Source organism: Zea mays, chromosome 5 (genome assembly GCF_902167145.1).
Source record: "Zea mays cultivar B73 chromosome 5, Zm-B73-REFERENCE-NAM-5.0, whole genome shotgun sequence".
Taxonomy (NCBI): Eukaryota; Viridiplantae; Streptophyta; class Magnoliopsida; order Poales; family Poaceae; genus Zea; species Zea mays.
In genome coordinates this window covers 21,777,020-21,794,220 of record NC_050100.1, presented here as the reverse complement: position 1 = coordinate 21,794,220, position 17,201 = coordinate 21,777,020, and the positions used below count along the sequence as shown (strand labels likewise).

The window sequence follows — 17,201 nt, the reverse complement described above, 5'->3', positions numbered from 1 at the left end:
TAAACAAATACCAAGCCCAGACCAAAGCATGGCGCGACCACGCAGTCATCCCAAGGGAGTTCAGCGAGGGGGACCTCGTACTCATCCGAACAGCTCGGACGGAGTCCAAGGGCAAGTTGGAGCCCAAGTGGGAGGGCCCCTTCATAGTCAAAACAAAAGCTTCCCCCAGCGCTTACAGGCTCACAACGCCAAATGGCGAGGACCTGGAGCACTCCTGGAACATCGACAACCTTCGCAAATTTTTTGTTTGATCCATTTAGGGCTGATTCCGCCCTTGTAATTCACCGCAAACAATCTTGTACCGGCCCGCACTCTTTTCCTCCCGGGGGGTGAGGTTTTTAACGAGGCGGAGCCATGTAATATATATGAGAAAAATCCCCCGCAAAAACATGTGTCGAAAAAAGACCGCGACAACGGTCTTCGGCATTCGACCAATTCGAAGTCACCGCGAGGCTAAGCGCTAGCCACCCTCGCGTGCGACAAGTCCGCGTAGACGTCGCCTAAGGGTGCAGCCGGACTTAGCACAACAAGTGCGAAAAATTCCGATGTCTATCGCGAAGACTATCCGCGCAGAAGTCGCCTAAGGGTGCAGCCGGACTTAGCACAACAAGTGCGAAAAATTCCGATGTCTATCGCGAAGACTCCGCGCAGAAGTCGCCTAAGGGTGCAGCCGGACTTAGCGCATCAAGTGCGAAAAATTCCGATGTCTATCGCGAAGACTCCGCGCAGAAGCCGCCTAAGGGCGCAGTCAAACTAGTACAACAAAAGCAGAAGCGACAGCATCAAACCATCCGCGCTAAGACCGACTATAATCACACCAGCACAACATAGCCAACCATGCCACACAAAGTACACAGCGCCCTCGCAGGCACAGGCACGCGAGGGCACACAACTTCATCTTACAACCCTTTACACATATACAAGCGAGGGCACCACACTCTACATCGGCTCCACCTTAGGAATAATTCCCATCTCCCTATAATTAAATAACATTATCCTAAGCTCCTCACCCGCAAAAAGACTTCGCAGTTCCCCTTCCCCTGTGCTCGCGGCGGCCGGCAAAGACAACAGTTCCTGCCGACCAGCCCTACTCACGCGAAGCCGAGCCCCTTCCTCCGCACTAACCCTACGCTTTGCAACCGCCCTTCGTCGTCGGCGCCCGGTGCTAGGACCCGGCACGTCTGGCGCGTCCGCAGCGTGTGGCGAAGCCTCCACCGCAGCCACGTCCAAGGCCGCAAAATAATCCAAGTCCTCCGACGACGACTCCTCAGTCCACTCAACTGAGCTCCCAGAGTCAGTAAAATCAAAAAACTCAGATACAGACCCACCATATTCATTTCCACCTTCCGCGGTCGAAGCCGCCAAAAACTCAGTAGTAGCGGTTGCGTGCGCAGGCCCAAAATCTTGAACCTGCGCAGCAACCAAAATTCAGTACAACATCCAAAAAGTCCCCAACCCTAAACACCCACTACGCCACCTGCAAAGGCCCTGCCGCTGCGGGAGCCTCCGCCGTTGGCTCCGCCGCTGCTTCCGCCACCACCGCCGCGGAACCTTCAGCGCTCGGCACAGCAGCTGCGGGGGCATCAGGCGCGCCTTCAGCCACCTTTGTGGGCAGGTCTTCGCCGGCCACAGCAGAAGTGGGGTCGCCCGGCGCGTATTCCGCAGTCTCCGGGGTTGGTTCCAGGGCGACTCCAGTCGCGGCCTCCGCAGGGGTCGGCTCCGGGCCAGGCAGCGCGCTGTTCAGTGCCCCGAAGTCGTCCACCCGCTCGCCACGCTCCGCCTAAGACAAAACACACAAAAATTCAGCAAACACACGCACAGAACACATCCAGCAAACACCGAACAAACGACAACGTTACCTGAGCCCTCGCAGCCTCGGCCCGTTCCCTGACCACCTCACGACCATACAGACCCCACATCCGATCATAAAGGGCCCCGGCGGATTCCTTCACCACAGGGTCTTCGACCTTATAGATATCTTGCCCAAAATCTTCATCTGCCTGGTCGAAGGCCTCAAAGTGCCGGGACCCTTCGCGAGAGAGTGCGTTCATCGCCCCCTCGCAGGTGACCAGGGAGGTGAACGACATTGACCCCCCCAAAACAGTGGGGAGTTCCTGCAGCTCCTCCTGCACCCATTCCAGACAGCGAAGCCCGGGCTCTCGCTCAGGCACCTCGAACTCACCGGTCCGCGCACCCAGCTCACGGTATGTATCCATGAGCTGTGTGCGCGTCCGTTCGGCCTCCGCGCGTATCGCGGCTTCGGCCCCCCTCGCGCGGCTCTCCAGGGAGGTGAGCCGCTCCTGCAGCTGGCCGGCGAGCTCCTTGGCAATATTGCCTTCCGCCCGCGCCAGCTTGGCCTCCGCCTGCGCAGCTTGCTCTTTGGCGATGGCTTCGTTAGCCTCCCTCCTCTCCCCCGCCAGCTGGCGCCGGAGGTCAGCCTTCTCCTTCTCCAGGGCGGCCACCTTGTCCGCCAGTTTACGACACTTGCTGTCGGAGGCCGATTTCTCACGGACAGCGTCAGCATGTTGCGTCCGAAGTCTCTCGACTTCGGCAGACAAAGCTGCCGTAAGGGCCCCCGACGCAGTACGGCTGGTGAAGTCAGCCACCTGCAGAGCACACGTAAGGCCATTGCCCTAAATAAAAAAAAAATATAGCTCAGCGGACCTGACTCAGCGCCTCCGCCGCCTGACTCAGCGCCTCCGTCACTCCCTTCAGCCGGCGGGTCGCCACGCCCGCCTCATCCCTGACCAGCGCGAGGGCCGACACCTCGCCTCCGGCGCCAAGCGCCTCGCCCCTCGCCTTCGGCACTATGGCGGCCGTCGCGATCGCCGCGCCAGGCGCAACTATAGCAAGCTGGCCCTCGTCCGGCCCTGCAGCGCGTCAACAAATTAAATAATAATAATAATAATAATAATAGGCCAGCGACTTACCACCAAGATAGTCGTCTACAGTAATATCGGTGCCGAAGTCGGCAACACGTTTGCCCGCCAACGGCAGCGCTCGGGCCGCCTTCGAGGCCTCCGCCACTCCGCTGGCCGGCGGCACCACCTTCGTTGACTTGGAGCCCCCGGCGCCCGCCGTCGCCTCCGGCGCCTTGCTAGGTGCAGAGGCGCCCGCCTTCGCCGCCAGCGGTGGCTTGCCTCCGCCAGAGGCCGCAACCTTCGCAGTTCCCCGCTGCCTTTTCGGCCGAGCTTCGTGAATCCTGACAGTCGCCTGGCGTTTTTGCGCCGCCCCTTGGCGATCCTTGTCCATCACTGCCCACACAATAGCACCGATATTTCGCCCGTAAGGAAAAACTCTCCACCGACGAACCATACGAGATGTAAAACAGTCCTCCTCAGCCGCGCAGGGGATAGGAACATTTCTAGGCCAGCAACCCCCGGTAACCCTCAGCATCCGAGCCGAAGACTCCCGGAGCTCTAGCGAAGACATCCTTTCCCCCGGGGCCGCACACGTCCTCATTAACTCTCTAGCAAAACTATCAGACACCCCAAGTCCTCCCTTCGCAGTACCTAATTTTCTCTTTTTTGAGGAGGGGGCGGCCGCCAGCGCAGGGTCGCCTCCAGTCTCCACCGCCGGTTTCTTCCCACGGCGGTCTGCTTCGTCTTGACCAGGATAGCCGTCGTACGGCAATTGATTTAATTCGAAGACCCTGTTCAAACGGTCGTTTGACCCGCGGATATCGAAGCTGCGCTGGCCTTCCGTCCTCGGCACGTAACGTCCCACGAGCCGCACCGCCAAGTCCTCCGCATCACGCACAAAGGCGGCCGGGTCACGATTTCGCAAATTCAGTGCGAAGGCAGGACTTCGCACCTCCCTTCCTCCGTGAAAAGGCATCTGGCGAGGGCACACTTCGCCCAGCGCCCAGCCGCGCGCCAAGGGCCAGACCCCGTACGCCACGAACTCTTCAACTAAATCACGCCCACTGCTCTGACCGGCGGCGCACCGAAGGGCCCCTTCGTCTGCATCCCCTTCGGCCACTTCAAAAGGCGGATACGCAGAGTAATAATGAGAGCACATCTCAGACACGGGGAGTCCCTCATAGTCTTCGACAGTACCCTCAGCAACGTAAAACCAAAATTCATTCCAATTGCCCCACTTGTTGCGGGCGCACGGAACCAACTCCACTACTGGCATTGTGGTCTTGCCGGTCTTCGGCGTGAATGTGCATGACCCGAACTGGGCAACTCCGTCCCCAACCATCCTTTTCTGCCAATGCAGACAATAATTCTTCGCAAAAACTTCAACCGACGGCTGTCCGCCGTACGACGTCGTCGCCCAGACATACTTCGCCAGCGCCACCATGACATTCGGTGTCAGCTGATGTATTTGAACGTTGAATCTACGCAGGACTTCGCCAACAAACCGGTGCGCAGGCAAGCGGAGACCGGCGGCGAAGAACGCCTCGAAAACGACCAACTCACCCTCCGGCTCGGGGACTTCCTCCGTCCCCGGAGCACGAGCAACTCCGCCGCCAAAGTAGCCCAACCGCTGCATATCTTCAACGCGGGCTGACGTCATCCGTGACACACCAAAATCAACAGAGTCGCCGGCGCGCAACTCCTCCACCATCACGCTACTCAACGTCTCCTCAGACGAGGCGGCGGCCGGCGGCGTGGCGTCGGCAGAAGAAGAAGAGGACGTCATTGCTACGTACCGTCGGCGGCGGCGGGCGGTCTGCTTCACTCGAGCCAGAACTCCAGCGAGCAAAAGGAGCAGTGGAGGAAGAGGAGCAGCAAGACGGCGGGTGGCTAGGGTTTTTACGGAGCGCGGAAGGCAAAGTTCAAACAGCACCGACCCCCGCCCCCTTTTATAGGCAGGGCGCGGCTCTTCGGGAAACCCGCAATCCGACAGGGCGCGACGCTTCGGGAAACCCGCAATCCAACAGTACGCCGTCCATCAACGGTCACATCAAAAACCCCCGCGGAACCACTTCGAGCAAGGGCAGCGTCTCCGCCATCTAGCGACGTCTTCGGCACCAGGTGACTTTGTCGAACTGGTCCCTCGGAGGGCAAATGTTGGGGCGAAGGCAGAGACGCCACCCTTCGCCCGAGGCCTCCGCCGCAGTCGCTGGTCTGACAGGGACAAAGCGGGCAGGGACACCCTTCGCTCGATTCGGCACTTTGGCGAAGGGCCTGCGGCAACGCCTTCCCGCGGCGCGGCCTCGTTCAGTCCTAAGGCCCACGTGTGATCTGGCCCATTGTAACGGGCCCTGCGTGGCCGCCTTTGTGTTACGGGCCTAATTTGTAAAGGCATACTTGTAATGACAGCTTGTAACCCTGCTTATGGGAATATTCTGGGGATAAACTAGGTGTCTGAGGGCACATGCGTCCTTAACACAAGGCGTTGGGCACTCAGATACCTATAAATACCCCCGCACAGTGCCCGTGAGAGGCGAGATTAACAGAGCTATTGCCCCCGAGCACGTAACCCTGTTGTCATCACTGTTCACCTTTGTTGGCCTCCTTGCTGCCGAGAGCAAGTTCCAACAAAGGGCAATCTTATACTTTTACCCAGTCACTCAACATTGTTAGTCTGCGAACACAAGGTTGATATGTGCATATATGCTTTGTGTTATGATGAGTGATTGTCAACAAGTGTAGTGTCTTTGGTTTAGTCAGATGGACTAACCAAGGCGTGAGTGCGTTGTTGCAACATGTCTCTTGTCTTGTGGTGTGAAGGTGTGGAGTCTGGAGTTGGTCAACAACAAAGGTGAAGATCATGTAGATTCGTATCAGTAGTTCAGAGTGATGGAAGATTAGAACTGAGTCTTGACTGAGGGACTAGAGAAGTCGAGTGACTAGTCGTGGTGTGACTGACACCTACGGACATCGACAGGCGTAAAGACATGGCAAAGCGGATCATGTCACTGACGTGGATGTGTATCAGCGGGACACGTGTCTAGGATGTGGAGACGCATATGGAGTACGCTACCACGGGGGTTTCGGTGGTTGAGCCTCAAAACCACCCAGCGCGACTGAAAGTCGCCTAGAGGGGGGTGAATAGGCGGAAACTGAAATTTATAAACTTAAGACATAACTACAAGCCGGGGTTAGCGTTAGAAATAAAATCGAGTCCAAAAGAGAGGTTGAAAACAAATCAACCAAGAAAATAGAGCGGATGACACGGTGATTTGTTTTACCGAGGTTCGGTTCCAAAGAACCTAGTCCATGTTGAGGTGGTCACAAAGACCGGGTCTCTTTCTTCTTTTCCTCTCTCAAACGGTCACTTAGACCGAGTGAGCTTTCTCCTTAATCAAACGGGTCACTTAAACCCCTCACAAGGACCACCACAACTTGGTGTCTCTTGCTTTGATTACAAGTGTTTGAAGAACAAGAATGGGAAGAAGAAAAGCGATCCAAGAACAAGAGCTCAAAGAACACGAGCAAAACTCTCTCTCTAGTCACTATTTGATTGGAGTGGATTTGGGACTTGGAGAGGCTTTGATTCTATTGAATTGTGTCTTGTATTGATTGCACTAGCTCTTGTATTGAATGTGAAGTCTGAAAAACTTGGATACTTGAAGTAGTGGTGGTTGGGGGTATTTATAGCCCCAACCACCAAACCAGCCGTTGGGAAGGCTGTCTGTCGATGGGCGCACCGGACAGTTCGGTGCGCCACCGGACACTATCTGGTGCGCCAGCCACGTCACCCAAATGTTAGGGATCTGACGGTTTCGACCGTTGGAGCTCTGACAGCTTGGGCCACCGGACAGTCCGGTGCCACACCGGACAGTCACTGTTCACTGTTCGATGCGCCTTCTGACGCTGCTCTGACTTTGCGCGAACTGTTCGTGCACTGTTCACGTTGTAGGCGACCGTTAGAGTCGACCGTTGCGCTTCTTAGCCGTTGCTCCGCTAGCACACCGGACAGTCCGGTGAATTATAGCGGAGCGGCTGTCCAGAAACCCAAAGGTGAGGAGTTCAGCCTGTACGGTCCCTGGGGCACCGGACACTGTCCGGTGGTGCACCGAACAGTCCGGTGCGCCAGACCAGGGTTCTCTTCAGTTTTTTTTTTTTTGCTCCTTTCTTTTGAACCCTAACTTAGATCTTTTTATTGGTTTGTGTTGAACCTTTGGCACCTGTAGAACATATAATCTAGAGCAAACTAGTTAGTCCAATTATTTGTGTTGGGCACTTCAGCCACCAAAATCATTTAGGAAAAGGTTTGATCATATTTCCCTTTCAGTGACAGTTCGCAAGTTTCGTCGGGTTTGGGCCTCAAAATCCGGTGGCACAGTTCTAGAGCGAATCTAAGGCGACATGTGGCGTCATCACGAAGGGTGCGTTAAGGCGAAGAAACTTCTTGAAGATTGTGTGATTGTCGGATCAAAAATCCAAGAGTTGATCCATTTTGCCCTAGCTGAATGGATAGGCAAGTTGAACCTCGTCATCTAAGTTTATGGAATTCTGAGGAAGGTGTGGCTGGAACCACACGTTGCCCTCTTGGCTTAAATCTAATGGAATTTGCTTTTGATTTATTTCTTCTCCTCTCCACCCTTTTGAGTTTTGATTTGATTCTTGCCTTCACTTGCTTGGGAAGTGTTTTGGGGTTAATCTTTGGTCTAGAAATTGTCCTGTATTCACTGCAACCTATAGTATGAGCTGATCCAATTAGTGAACAAGTTTTCTAATAGATTTGCTCTTCCCCAGCTAAAATCCAAGTCAAGTTCGAGTTTTCTGATTTGACTTTGAAGTTTAAACTCATTTGAGCTAAAAAATTGTGGACACCTTATAAACTCCCTTATGAAGGTGTGTACAAAATGTCAACTCAATCAGAGTTCGCTTGTATCGATTTTGCATTCTATAATTAAAATTCAAGATGCTGAAAATAACCAGAGTTTTGAGTCGTTTCAGACTTTTCGATGCTCGTTTTGCGATCCATTTGTTACATTGTACTCATGTATGTCCTAAAAAGTTTTCACATTTATTGTTTGTTATTTGAATTTTAGATATTAGGGTATAACATTGGGAAGCAAGCCAAACTTGCATGCATTCACTTTTCTTTGGTAGCCTGATTTGATCTTTCGTAGCCCTTTAAACTAAAGAAAGTGTCAGGACGGACATAAAAAATAAAATTGATGTCATGTAAGAAAATTTTTAATTTTTTGGGCCAAGAACCAAGGTTTGTTTTAGGGCTAAGAAATGAATTCTCTCGATTATTATTTGAAGTTGTCTGATCTAACTTTTGTCCCAAACCAGTTAGACCAGCCTATATAACACAAGATTACTATGCTGCACATTTACCTCGATCTAGTCCATATTTAGTTATGGGCATGGCCCCACTTCAACGTGAGGTATACTCCATCACTCCTACATGATCAGCAATCCACTTTCTATGGATTCATTTGAAAAAGGGGGATGAAATGGCTAAAATTAAAACTCGACAAACATGTGCCATTGGTTATCATATGACATTGAGATAATAAAAATAAGTGGATTGATTCCGTGGAATTAAGAAACCATTATCAATATTCAAAATGTTTCACATACCATTGGTTATCCAAAATAAGGATCTGCACATGATTTTTATCGACTTGAAAAAATCCTATGATAAAATACCTAAGAATCTCATGTGATGGGCATTGGATATGCATAAAGTCTCAATAAAATATGTTACGCTCATCAAGGACATGTATGACAAGGTTGTGACTAGCGTCCGAACAACTGATGGTGATACAAATATTTTCTCGATTAACATATAGGGACTGCATCAAGGTTCAGCTTTGAGCCCTTATCTATTTGCCTTAGTGATAGATAAGGTCATGAGAGATATACAAGGAGATATCCCTTGGTGTATGTTTTTCGCTGACGATGTAGTTCTAGTAGATGAAAGCCGGGAAGGAGTAAATAGAAAGCTAGAGTTATGACGTCAGACCTAGAGTCAAAATGATTTAGAATTAGCAGGACCAAAACCGAGTATATGATATGTGACTTTGGTACTTTAATTAGTGAGGATGGAGATGTAAGCTTGGGAGGTCAAGTAGTACCAGAGAATGACTTCCGCTATTTGGGATCGATGCTACGGAAACATAGTGATATTGATGAATATGTTAGCCATAGAATCAAAGCGGAGTGGATGAAATTGCGTCAATCGTCGGAAGTCCTATGCGACAAGAGAGTGTCACAGAAGTTGAAAGGCAAGTTATACAGGACAACGATTAGACCTGCTATGTTATATGGGGCTGAGTGTTGGCCTACTAAGAGACGATATATCCATCAACTAAGTGTCATAGAGATGTGTATATTGTATTGTTGTGTTGGATATGTGGGCGCACAAGATTGGACGGAGTGAGAAACGATGACATATGTGATCGGTAGGAGTAGCGCCAATTGAAGAAAAACTTATTCAACATCGGTTGAGATGGTTTGGACATGTTCATCGGAGACCCTATAGGCACTGGTGTATAGAGACATCATAAGACGCTATAAAAAAGGACTTGAAGAAATGGAATATCCCAATAGAGTTATGTTTGGATAGAAGTACTTGAAAAGAAGTTATCCACGTGTCCAAACCGTGATTAGACTTTTTTCCTTTTAGTGCTCTCAAAAACTTTTCCCCTCTCCTTTCTCTCTCTTTTGTGTGACATCTTATTGAGTTCCAGCTCTAGCCTACTTCAATTTGTTTGGGACTAAAATGCTATATTGATGTTGATTGGAATCAGCTATTTAACAATTTTTGGCATCATTCCCATTCATCTGCTGCGCTCCATGAAGTCGGAGACGTTTCCCGTAGTCTGCAGTCAGGCACTCAGGCTGTCAGAGGAAAAGGTCCAGCCTTCCAGTTTCAGCCCAGTCCAGAGCAAGTAAATAATATCGTCATGGCTCCAGCCAAACAGAAACAACTCACAATGCTGACTGATGAGCTTCCACCAACCGGAAGCAAAGCAATCACCAAGATAGCAAGATCACAATTCACACGCGCCTGCCTCAGTAAACATCATATTCATTTCCGTGAATCACATCTTTATTTCTTTTACATTGTTCACAAACCATGGTACATTCTAGCCGAATTACAAATGGGGAAGAAGATGTTAGTCCCTGAAGTTACCATGCAACTAGACAACACAATCGCTCGTAGTCTTCTTCGACATCAATCAAACATAATTTACAAGTTAAAGCCTGGTTTACTCTTTCTTTGGTGGTGGGATGTGGTTGCCGCCCGTTGCAATTTTGAACAGATAAAATGCGGACATCACGGCACTACAAGGAAAAATTTACAAATTAGTTCTGTGAAGCCATTTTCTATTTGCAGACAAGGAGGAAAAACAAGTGGGCAGTGCATGATAATCCAGTGATGCTTCCAAAGTATCGAAGCTGGCGTTACCTGAGACCAGCAACGGCACCAGCTGGCATAATCTTCGAAGTCTCGAGGAATCTTTGCCCCATAACGGAAGTTAAGGCTAATGCACAAACTGTCTAACAAAATTTGCACAGTCAGCACCAAGAAAGCAACAAAGAAACTGTAGGCAGGAGAAATTACTTTCCACCCAGCAGTTCATGTTAAGTATAAAGAACAGTGTTTTTTTATGTTTATTCAGTCCATGGGAAACAACAGGACTGTCGAAAGTGCAACTGTTTTGTGGTCTCCTAATAATTAGCATGTTCTGCCTAAAATATTTGAACACTAATAAGATCTACCATGACAGCTCTGGTGGTAAGGTAGTGATGTTATTAATGGTCTAAATCCTCATCAAATCTGATGGCAGGGGCATAATCTAATGATGTGGCTCTCTCCTGGGATTATAATATGCCCAGATTATATAATCCAACAATTTTTAAACTAAGTGTTAGTTCAAAAGTTGTTAGATTATATAATCTGGGCAGATTATAATCCCAAACAAACACCCCTTATTCCGGAGTCAGTTTTAACTGAGGGTTCATTTGAATGCAAGAATCGATTCTGATTCTCTACATAATCACAAGAAACATATTCAAATGATCGAAGGCAATACTTATTTTAGGTAGAAACATTTCTAGTGATTCCTCTCTTTTTGTACCAGAGACCACAATCACTTACAGAGTAGTGGAGTGATTCTGTTTCTGGTTTCCCACGTGTAATAGTGATTAGTTTTTTCTACCAATCCTTTTTTAGTACAACAAGTTAAAATGGGTTATATTTAAGTCATTATTTGCGCACAAAAACCATTTTTGAAGTCTTTTTTATTTATATATTTTAAAATATATATTTATTTATTTGGGATACATAATCCAGTCTAACAGTCAAAAGGTTTCACGAAGTGATTCCAATTCAGCACCTGAAACGTTTCTTAAGGGCTAGTTTGGTAACCCAAATTTTCAATGGGATTTTCAATTTCCCAAGGAAAAATAAACTAATTTTCCTTGGGAAAATGAAAAACCGGTGGGTAAATGGAGTTCCCAAATTAGACCTAAGAGAATCTAGAACTAAAAAACTTCTACGAAAGTATGGATGCCTACGAAACGGACGCTGAGATTCAAGATATGGGAAATCTTATCCAGGTCACCTATTCATTGCGATCCCACCCTAGACACGAATTTTGGAAACCCCAAATTTAAACTTTACAAGTAATTCTTCAAACTTCTCGAGGGAGTGCATTTCTTGAAATAAATCACTAAGGGCCCGTTTGTTTCGTTGGAATTGAATTCCATTTTAATAATTATAATTTAGACAAAACTAATTAAGTTTATATATATTTATATATGTAATATATTTGTATATTATCCTAAATCATTTGAGAGAGATAGTTATATAGTACATTTATGTTATAGAGGCGTAAGTAGAAGAGTGTGCTATAAGTTGTACATCGGAAAATTAGTATGTAAATCTATAGAATCAATTTACATCTCTCACCCCATGAATTTGAGATAGGCTTATATGATAACTTTGGAAAGTGGTGGAATGTCATATTCTAAAAAAATAGCCTATTCAATTAGTAAGATTCCAATTCCTCGAAATGAAAGGAAACAAACGGGGCCTAAAGGTTTATGAAAAGATGAAAGAACGCAAGAAGCCATTCCATCACTTAATTGCAAACAGATGAAAGAACTAAGTTCTCCATCAGAATTTCCTAAACAAACAGAACCAAAAAATCCTAAACAAACAGTTACGAGCTCAAGATCAAAATGTTCATGCAAATTTAGTGTATAAGAGTTGTGAAGTGCCGACAAGCTGTTAGTGTGCCAAAAGACCTGGAATGAAGAGCCCACCATAGAAGAAGGGACAGTCCCCACTCCACATTATAGCTGGTGTACTCTTAGGACTGAAAACCAATCAAGGTGATCAAGCTGTCGAAAGCTAAAATGGAAATGAAATTCTACTACATGCATATTGAGTAAAGGCATCTAAACAAATCCAACAACCAACAATTTTCTCCAGTTTGGATCACACAACCCCTCCAAAAAAGAATCCATCAGTATATGTATTGGTTCCTACATGTACCTGAAAATTCCTGTTGGACTGCTACTATCCAAACAGCCCTAATTCCTGGATATGCATAAAATGACTGGGTTGCCTGGTACTGAATTGTGTCTAGTACTAGAAGAGTACATGTACTGATGTACAGACCTATGTCTATTCACACAAGACTACCACAAGCTTTACATGTACTGGGTATTCTCATGCCTCTCTATCCTCCCCTATTTTTTTTGAAACAAATGGCAGGAGCTCTATCCTCCCCTATTTTGGCTAGGTGTTGGTGATGACTTGCCCCCACAAGCGCCTCATCTACTACTACAAGAGTACATGCCAGAACAGAGATCTATAACTATTCGCACCACTACTAGCAGACCATTTGCCTTGATGTTTCAGATGGTCACAAAACTAGTCATTAACCAGCCATTACTAACTTTGTGCCAAAAATATCAAACTAGTGCCCTCCTCATGCCTTGTACTCATGTCCCGCATAAGACAACATGCAAGAGGGCCCGACAGGAAGCAATACAGACCACAGTGACGAAGAGGTTATGGCACTGGAACTAGTACGTGTTTGCATGGGCTCAACAGACTGCCGCATTTCTAAATTTCTAAATGGTTAGAAATTTGAGCTTGGGCAAAATGGGACGTGAAATGCTGGCTTTCCAAACACTGAAACACAGCACAGCAAGTTCGTTGGAAACGCGGAGAATCCTGAACCCGCAACCAAATCAAATTGCTACACAATGCCCTCGCAAGACGTACATGCAGTCACCAACTTTACCATATTGATAGATAGACTACGTTACCACAATTCCAGCTCATTTCCTATGATCCAGGCGGCGATCAACCACCCGGCCCGTCTACAAATCAGGTAGTTTCATTTCTATTTGTTCCCAAATGTAAGGAGAAAAGAATGAGAAAGGGGCGCGGGCGCTTACGCGTCTCGAGCGCGAGGGCGACGTAGGAGTTGCGGCGCTTCTGGAAGGCCTTGAGGCTGACGAAGCCCGCGAGGAGGAGGAGCGCGCCGGCGCCGGCGCCCCCCGCCAGGGAGGCGGTGCTGCCGCGGCGGAGGTAGCCCAGCACGCCGCCGGCCAGCACGGCGAACCCGTAGGGGATGGTGAAGCAGAAGTCGTGCATCCTGGGAATGGGAGCTCCCCCAGATCTCGCGGCGAGCCTTCCCTCCCTCGTCGTCGCCTTTCTTTTCTTCTTTTGGTTTGTTTTGTTTTCTCGGACGGGTCGGACTCGGAGGCGGGAGGAGAGAGACTAGAAAGTCGTCGTCGACCAGTTGCGGTGCGCGCGTGGCTTTCTTCCGCCCAACGGGCAACGGCCCAGCGAGCGGGTGGCGCACTGGCAGAGGCGGGGAGGAGGGGCAGTGACGTCATTTGCCGAGTGTAGGTGACCAGAAAAAAGCGTGCCCACCTCGAACGATTTTTTTTAACAAAAAAATGTATAACGTTGATATGGTAGCCCAGGCTACATAAAAATTGTCTTGTGCAATTAAACAGGCGCTAAATAAAAAAAGTTGTCTTGTGCAATTAAACAGACCATAAAGCATCTCCTATAGCTTCTTAAAACCTTGATCCCAATTTTCATTTTAGGGGAAAAAAATGAAAAACACAGTTCTCTAGCTGTGCTCCTAAATTTCTTGCATACGAATATCACCCCTTCTGCGGCTGCTGCCCTCTTCCCGCAAGCGCACAGCCTCATCCATGGATCTGCGGCGGCGATATTCGAAAATGAAGGCAGTAACTTGGTGCAGCAATAGGCCAGTTTTGCACAAACTACTTCCGAGACATCTATTCCAGCACAAAGAAAGAGAAGTCCTTTTGGAAGACATCTTGATGTGTTCGTATAAACACATACAGAGAAAATTAGCAGTTTATTTTCAGAATGCTGAAACAATGGAAGGCCTACTACTAGATCCGGTGTGTTGGACTTGGACTCGCCTGAACAGATGGATCCAGATCACCCCAGTTTATTTTTAGATTATTGCTTGTTGATTATTTTTAGATTAGGAACAAAAACAATAGTTATGATCAATTTGGTTCATATCTGAATTTTATTTCAGTTTTTCGAGTTTAGCTCAGTGATAGTGGTCCCTTGTACTGAACATATGAACCAGTCCTGTTTGGACAGATAAAAAAACCACTGCCATCTGCATCTCAATGATGTCCTTAATCTACATCCCCCTCCATGTCCAATCCAAACATTTCGAACCCAAGGGGAAAGAGAAGCACCCCCTCCAGTCCAAACCCTAAACTCAGCCAAACGCCCAAACCTCTCCCACACTAGCCGGCCTCAGTCCACCCATGGCGGCGGCGGCGGCGGCGAGCCAGAGCGATGTTCCTCACCGGCAGCCGGGGCAACGTCGCCCCATGTGCGCCGTATGCACGAAGCCCCTCCGCCTCTGCCTCTGCGGCCGCCTCCGCTCCCCGCCTGTGGACAACGCCGTCGGAGTCACCGTTCTGCAGCACGCGATGGAGGCCCACCACCCGCTCAACTCCACGCGCGTGGCACGCCTCGGCCTCCGAAACCTCGCCGTCGCTCAGGTCACCGACGTCAACCACCGTGCCCGCTTCATCCTCACCACGCTTGATGCCGGCGGCGGCGCCGCGGCGGCTTCGGGTCCTGCAGGCGGTCCTGTGTCTGCTCGTTTTGGAAACCACGACCGGTCTGACGGGCCTGAGGAGATCGAGTTGCAGGATGGCGGTGGCCTTGCGTTTCCTCGTGATGGGATTTGTGGTGCCAAATCGGATGGAAAGCATAGTGCGACCTGTGATTTTGACCAGTCCGGATTGAGTGCCTGTGGTCATCTGGGCGCTGAAGACCTCAGTTTTGGTGGTTCTTGTGAAATGTTGGATCTTGGGGACGTCAATGGTGGGATCTTCTGCAATCTTGCTGGAGAGGATGGTTTTCTTAGTTGCTGCCACAACGATGGTGGGCGTGTCAGATTCATCAAGAAGACGAATAGTGATGGACAGCCTGCTGGACTTGAAAGGCCTAGCTCCGCTGCAAACCAGATAGAGAACTCTGTTGATGAAGCAACTACAGGTGAAAGCAACCATAGAAGCGAGATGGAGGTGGCGTATAATGTAAATGGTAGTCTGTCTCATTCTGTAGTTACAAATGACTCAGACTCAGATGAAGTTAATGGGATGGTCAATGGCTGCAACGGTGTGGGAAAAGAAATAGATGAAGTTAGCGATGCTATTGGACAGGACTGGACCAGGAAAAGCATGGATAAGTGCACTATTGCGTACACAGAGAAGGAACTAAGGATTGGTATTGAGCGTGGAGTGAAACCCAAAATCAGATGGTTATCAAGAGGCCCGCTTGGTGAAGCAGCTGTCTCAAATGGCTTTCTTGTCACAAAGATACAGATGAAGAAGTGTAAACTCACTGGAGAAATAACAGTGTTTGAGGAATTCTCAATCACCATACCGCCAAAATCTGCTTTGCTATTTCCGTGCCAGCGGGCAATCAGCATTGATGCTTCAGGTTGTCAGGTACAACATTTGATTGTGTTGGATGGCACTTGGGCAAAAGCACAGAGGATGTACCATGAGAATCCATGGCTGCAACTTCTGCCACACGTGAAGCTGGAGTCAGATAGGGTTAGCTTGTATAGTGAGGTGAGGCATGAGCCAAAGGCTGGGTGCTTGTCTACCATTGAGAGTATAGTTGTTGCCATGAGGAAACTGGGAGAGGATTCAAAGGGACTGGATGATCTCTTGGATGTTTTTGAGTCGATGATTGCTGATCAGCGACGATGCAAGGATGAGAATGTGAAGCAAAAGCTCAACTCCTAATCATAAAAAGGTCTTATCATCATCAGTCTGTTATCTAACTTCATGATGACCTCTGGATGCATTTTTCAGTCCAGATGACATATATACGTTAATTTATACTCAGATTTTTTTTAATGCCAAGGTTTTGTAGTTAGATGGTGTTTTCCGTTTGAGCTTTATCTCATTTTCTGGATAAGGGCAGAGCATATCATTGTCGGTTTCACCTTCTATGATCAGATCTGACTCTTTTCTCAGTATTGCTAAAGCTCTCATACACAACTATTTTGTAGACTTGAACGTATGGTAGGTAGTCATTTTGAATGGGATGATGATACATGAGATAAGTAGTTATATAACGCTGTATTGCTTCTGCTTATATTCTCCTATTCGTATGCGACCGAAGAAGAAGATGGCGAAGCGGTGTGGGCTATCGTGGACTGTGGTTGGCAATTGTCTGTACATACTGTATTGGGCTAAAGCCCAACAAGCCAGCCCAGGTGGCATGGAACGTGAGTGCCAAGCTCCACGGCCCCAACCAGGACAGACGCCGCCCACCGGAAATGCTTCGTCTGTTTCTTGGGGTAATTCTCTCTCGCTAAGGAAAACGTGGATTTGGACCTGGTTAACAACGGTACAAACCTTATGTGATGTCAATTGATAATAGTTTATCTAGAATGCAACTGTATACTCTAACACTACTGATTGGATAATAATCCAGGATTCAAACACTTGCCCTTTTCCGTATAGAATCTATGATTCTACGATCGCTAAGACTGAGATCCAATCCAAGCATGGCTTCATGCCTTTATCGTTTTGCTACTATTTTATGCTATCGTAATGTGTTTATGCATTTCTTTAGCATTTGATTCGAGTGTGAGTGAGTGTGTGTGGATATGGGTTCCGCTGCACACCGTACACTTATCTTTGTACTAGGTAGGTGCCCGTGCGATGCCACGAAACATAAATTGCGAGCCTCCAATGGACTTAGAGCCCTGGCAACGGGCGGCGTGAATACAA

The 17,201-nt window shown here is 48.4% G+C and overlaps 2 protein-coding genes across 2 annotated transcripts; one reads left to right on the top strand and one right to left on the bottom strand.

The window, feature by feature from the left end:
* Positions 1 to 9,927: 9,927 nt before the first annotated feature.
* Positions 9,928 to 13,675, bottom strand: LOC100276307 (uncharacterized). The gene is given in 3 exon segments (NM_001150129.2): positions 9,928 to 10,202; positions 10,327 to 10,414; positions 13,335 to 13,675. Coding segments are annotated over 3 exon segments (363 nt in total). The 5' UTR covers positions 13,534 to 13,675; the 3' UTR covers positions 9,928 to 10,126.
* A 927-nt stretch (positions 13,676 to 14,602) lies between these two features.
* LOC100284863 (DTW domain containing protein) lies at positions 14,603 to 16,321 on the top strand. The gene has a single exon (NM_001157758.2). It carries the CDS (start codon positions 14,706 to 14,708, stop codon positions 16,203 to 16,205), a length of 1,500 nt encoding a protein of 499 aa, NP_001151230.2. The 5' UTR covers positions 14,603 to 14,705; the 3' UTR covers positions 16,206 to 16,321.
* Positions 16,322 to 17,201: the final 880 nt, after the last annotated feature.

What these genes read in the sequence shown, in the direction of transcription:
- LOC100284863 (NM_001157758.2), top strand. Translation starts at nt 14,706, where the DNA reads ATGGCGGCGGCGGCGGCGGCGAGCCAGAGCGATGTTCCTCACCGGCAG.